Source organism: Lactuca sativa, chromosome 9 (assembly GCF_002870075.4).
Source record: "Lactuca sativa cultivar Salinas chromosome 9, Lsat_Salinas_v11, whole genome shotgun sequence".
In the NCBI taxonomy this organism is placed as follows: Eukaryota; Viridiplantae; Streptophyta; class Magnoliopsida; order Asterales; family Asteraceae; genus Lactuca; species Lactuca sativa.
The window spans coordinates 6068584-6073097 of NC_056631.2; the positions used below are offsets into that span (position 1 = coordinate 6068584).

Consider the following 4514-nt stretch of genomic DNA (forward strand, 5'->3'; position numbering starts at 1 on the left):
AAATGTTGTCTTCATCTCTGAATCCAAAATAACTATGTTAATGATGTGAAGTTTGGCAGCCAAAATTTAGGCCTCACTTTGAGTTAATTAGCATATTAGGGTTTGTGAAAAACTCAATAAATCAAAGAAAAGTTCCCTTTATTATGTAAGAACCAATTCAATAAGAATACACCCTGCACTAAACCTATACAAGAAATGTAACCAATCTCTCAATGTCACAATTTACACACAACATCACACGCAAAAGACACATCTCAAAAGTCAAAAACTCTCTATGTCTTAGATAAAGAAAAGAAACAAAAAACTACAGAGATGGGTTTGCAATGAGAAAGACGAACTGAGAATAAAATAAGAGTGACAAAATTATTTTTCTTGGACCAACTCTATTCTCTCTTTAATAGAGTTTTTTTTGTAAAAATAGGTTAGTTTTTAAAAAGCATTATAGAAATAGGTTAGTTTTAGAATGTATTGTAGAAATAGGCTTTTTTTAATTGGATCCATTATATTTGTGTTCATTCCGACAATGATATATATATATATATATATATATATATATATATATATATATATATATATATATATATATATATATATATATATATATATATATATATATATATATATATATATATATATATATATTCAAGTAACCCCCTTAACTTTCATTGTTTTTCTGTTATTTATATCTTTCATTGATTAGTTCAAAATTTTACATTCATTATATATTATACATAAATAATTATTATAAAATATATAATTATAATTTATGTATTATTCCTAAGTAGTTATACCATTAAATGAATAATACAAATATCTTCAAATAGATATTAATATTAAATATATTACGTTGGAAAATTAAAAGATCAACTATAAACGATATTACATTCAAAATATACATTAAGTTAGAATTTAAATTAAACACTAAATCATAATATGCGTAATAATGTTTTTATTATCGTTTATTTGTAAATATGAGAAAATCTTAATCCACAATACCTAAAATGTATAGCATGAGTAATGAGTTGTCACTATTTGTGAAAACTCTATAATTATGTTATTTGTCTTTACTCAACTACTAAAGCAAAACTCTTCTGCACACTCAAATGTAACTGTTGATGAAAACTCAACAAAAGTAATTGAGTGAATCGTCAAATCATCTCACTTTTTTGTATTATAAATTCTCTTTCTTATAATCAATATTTTTTCATCTCTTCCAACCTAGCTAATGAATTTCTCTTACAATTCTTGAACTTAAATCTTTCATTCTTATTTTTTCTTAACATCCGTTCATCCATAACAAGGTACATATTATTGGCTTTATGTCATATATTTAATAATAGTAATTATCATATGTAGCATACTCATTAATCTCTTTTTTAAATTTTGATTTATTTTGCAGTTAGATTTTGGTATATATCATTATGACTTTAGATCGTCCGTTTATGATTAATTTATATTAGGGTGGTAATATTAAATATGAGAATGGTATCATAAAGGGAGACCATTCAACTTTTTCTACTTCAAATATTGTTAGGCACAAAATGGGGTATGAAGAATTTAAAGATTTATGTTATGCACATGTTGGAGTTGAAAAAGCATCACATAAGTTGAATATCTCATTATGCTATCAATTTGGAGGGCAATCCACTATTTCACATGTCATAAGTGATTCAAGTCTAGACGTAATGTATTATTTGGCTGAGAATGTTGCAAATTATTGGGGTCAAGTTTTAATTGTAGTTGAAAAAATAATGTCGCTTACAAGTACTAGTTTTGTAGATCTCCTTCAAAATTTTGAGGTGTTGGAGCCCAATCCATCAAATGTACCATTTCCTTTGCCTGATTGTGGTACATTTGAGGGAGATTGTGATGAAGCCAACTCATTATATAGTGAAGATACTAATAGCGAGTCATTATGTGTGGGGGAAGATTCTGATGATGATAGTGTGTGTGAAACTCCAGTTATGAACTTTATGAGTGATGTTGGAGATATAGGAGACGGTGACATAGCCAGTTTGGAAGACCACATTCAAATAGATGTTTGGAAGGAGTCAAAAAATAAAATAAGGTTAGGAATGCAATTTGAAAGTAAGTTGCAAGTAAAAAAGGCAGTGACACTTTGGTCTATCAACCAAAATAGAGAGTTCAAAGTGTATGATAGTAAGCCTAACTTGTGGGTAGCAAAGTATAGGACTCTAGGAAATGAAGAAGAAAGTTATGGTAGTGTGCATTGTACACCCCGTTGTGCATGGTATGTTCGTGCAATTAAGAAGAAAAATCAAAACATGTGGAAGATTACACGTTGGGTGGATGCACACAATTGTTTTGGATCATGTACTGGCAATAATAACAAAAATCTAAACTCTGCAACTATTGCCTTGTATATCCTCCATTCAATTCAAAAGGATGTTGCTTATCCAATGAAACATATACAATCAGATATTAAAAATAGTCTAAATGTTGATGTTTCTTATGATAAGGCATGGCATGGTAGGCGAAAAGCCATAGAGAGTATTTATGGAACTTGGGAGAGTAACGTTGATGAGTTGCCCAAGTACATTGCAGCATTGCAGGCTTCAAATCCTGATACAGTTGTGAAGTAGTTTCATTGTCCAAATAGCTCATCATCACATGTAGCGACATTCAAATATGTTTTTTGGGCTTTTGGACCCGCCATTGATGCGTTTCGTCTATGTCAACCTGTTATTTCAGTAGATGGTTGCCATTTGAAGGGTTCATATAAAGGAAAAATGCTTGTTGTTGTCACAAAAGATGCAAACAATAGTATATTGCCTGTTGCGTATGCTATCGTTGATGAAGAGAGTTCACATAGTTGGGGTTGATTTTTTTTACCAACTCAGACATTTTGTTGTTCAAAACAGACAATTATGTGTTGTTTCAGACAGGCACAAAGGAATAATTCATGCAATGGAAAATCTACCAGAATTGCAAGAGCCATTAGCATACCATCGCTTTTGTCTTCGACACATTAGAAGTAATTTCATGCAAAGGTACGAGAACGTTCGCCTTAAAGAGCTTTGTTGGTCTATTGGTAGCACCACACAAAGAAGAAAGTTTGTTATGTATATGAAGAAATAAAAAATATCAATCTTGAAGCTTGGCATTATTTAAAGGAAATTAAAAGAAGCCAATGGTGTTTTTTATATGATGACAATCGTCAATGGGGTTTCTTGACAACAAATATCTCTAAGAGTTTGAACAATGCACTTCGCGGAGCAAGACAATTACCGATCAAGGCGTGTATTGACCTTACATTCAATATAACTGTACAACTTTTTAGAAAGTATAGTGATATTGCAATGAATTGCAATACACCTCTACTATCATGTATGTGGCGTCTCTTTCGAAAACGAGAAACTTGTGCACAAATCCATACATTAACCGAGTTTGACTACAGTGAAGGTGTCTACAGAATTGTCACAAAGTTACAAATAAATGGCAAAGGAGGAAATACATACATTGTCCATTATTTTCAACAAACATGCACATGTGGTAAGTGGCAAATGGAAAGATTTCCATGTTCACATGTTATTGCAGTTTGCGGTTATAGAGGGGATAACCCTATTTCTATTGTTAATACTATGTACACTACTATGACATATAAACAACAATATACGTCAGCTTTTGTCCCACTTTCTCATGTTGATTATTGGTTAGAGTCGGATTGGAAGATTAAAGCAGATAACTCAAAACTTTATGTGCATAGAGGTCGGAGGTGTGCAAATCGATTTCATAACGAGATGGACATTCGTCATCCCGATGAACCTCACAAATGTAGACTTTGTCACCAAACTGGTCATAATAGAAGAAATTGTCCAAATTCCCAGCCAAGATTCAATGTGACGTGAACTTTGTAACATTTTCAATTAATGTTTAAGTTACTGTTTAACTTGTATTGTAATTTTACGTTTACTTCGTATTGTAATATCATTTTTAATTGTTCTTGTAATTTCGTACTGTTGTAATATATTCAATATTGGTATCTATTTGAAGGTCTTTATAAACTCTATTTAAAGGTATAATTTGTAAATAATAATACATAAGATATAATCATATATTATAGAGTAAAGTAATCTATGTATAATATTTAACAAGGGTAAAAAATGGATTGTTCAATTGTACAAAATGTAAATAAAAAAAAGATTAAAGTGGAAGGGTTAAAAATGAAAATATACATTTATTTTTCTGGAAAGAATCTATTGGAATGGTGGGCCTTTATTCAAACCAACCTATTTCTACAATACATTCTAAAACTAACCTATTTCTACAATGACTTTTGAAAACCAACATACTTTTACAAAAAAACTCCTCTTTAATAACACTTATATAGTGTATACAACACCTTGGAGAACAATACACACCATCAATATGGGAGAATACGTGTGCATACATCCTAGGTGTGATCCACATTTAGTCCCTCAACAATCTTCACTCTCAGCCCCTCTATCTTTGAAACATTCACAAACAACCCTTCTCAATTTATAAACCCGAAA

The 4514-nt window shown here is 30.6% G+C and overlaps 1 protein-coding gene across 1 annotated transcript; it reads left to right on the plus strand.

Moving 5' to 3' along the window:
- The first annotated feature begins 2750 nt into the window (after positions 1 to 2750).
- On the plus strand, positions 2751 to 3869 carry LOC128128833 (uncharacterized). The gene is made up of 3 exons (XM_052767606.1): positions 2751 to 2823; positions 2903 to 3021; positions 3135 to 3869. The coding sequence occupies exons 1-3, from the start codon at positions 2751 to 2753 to the stop codon at positions 3867 to 3869; spliced, it is 927 nt and encodes a 308-aa protein (XP_052623566.1).
- Positions 3870 to 4514: the final 645 nt, after the last annotated feature.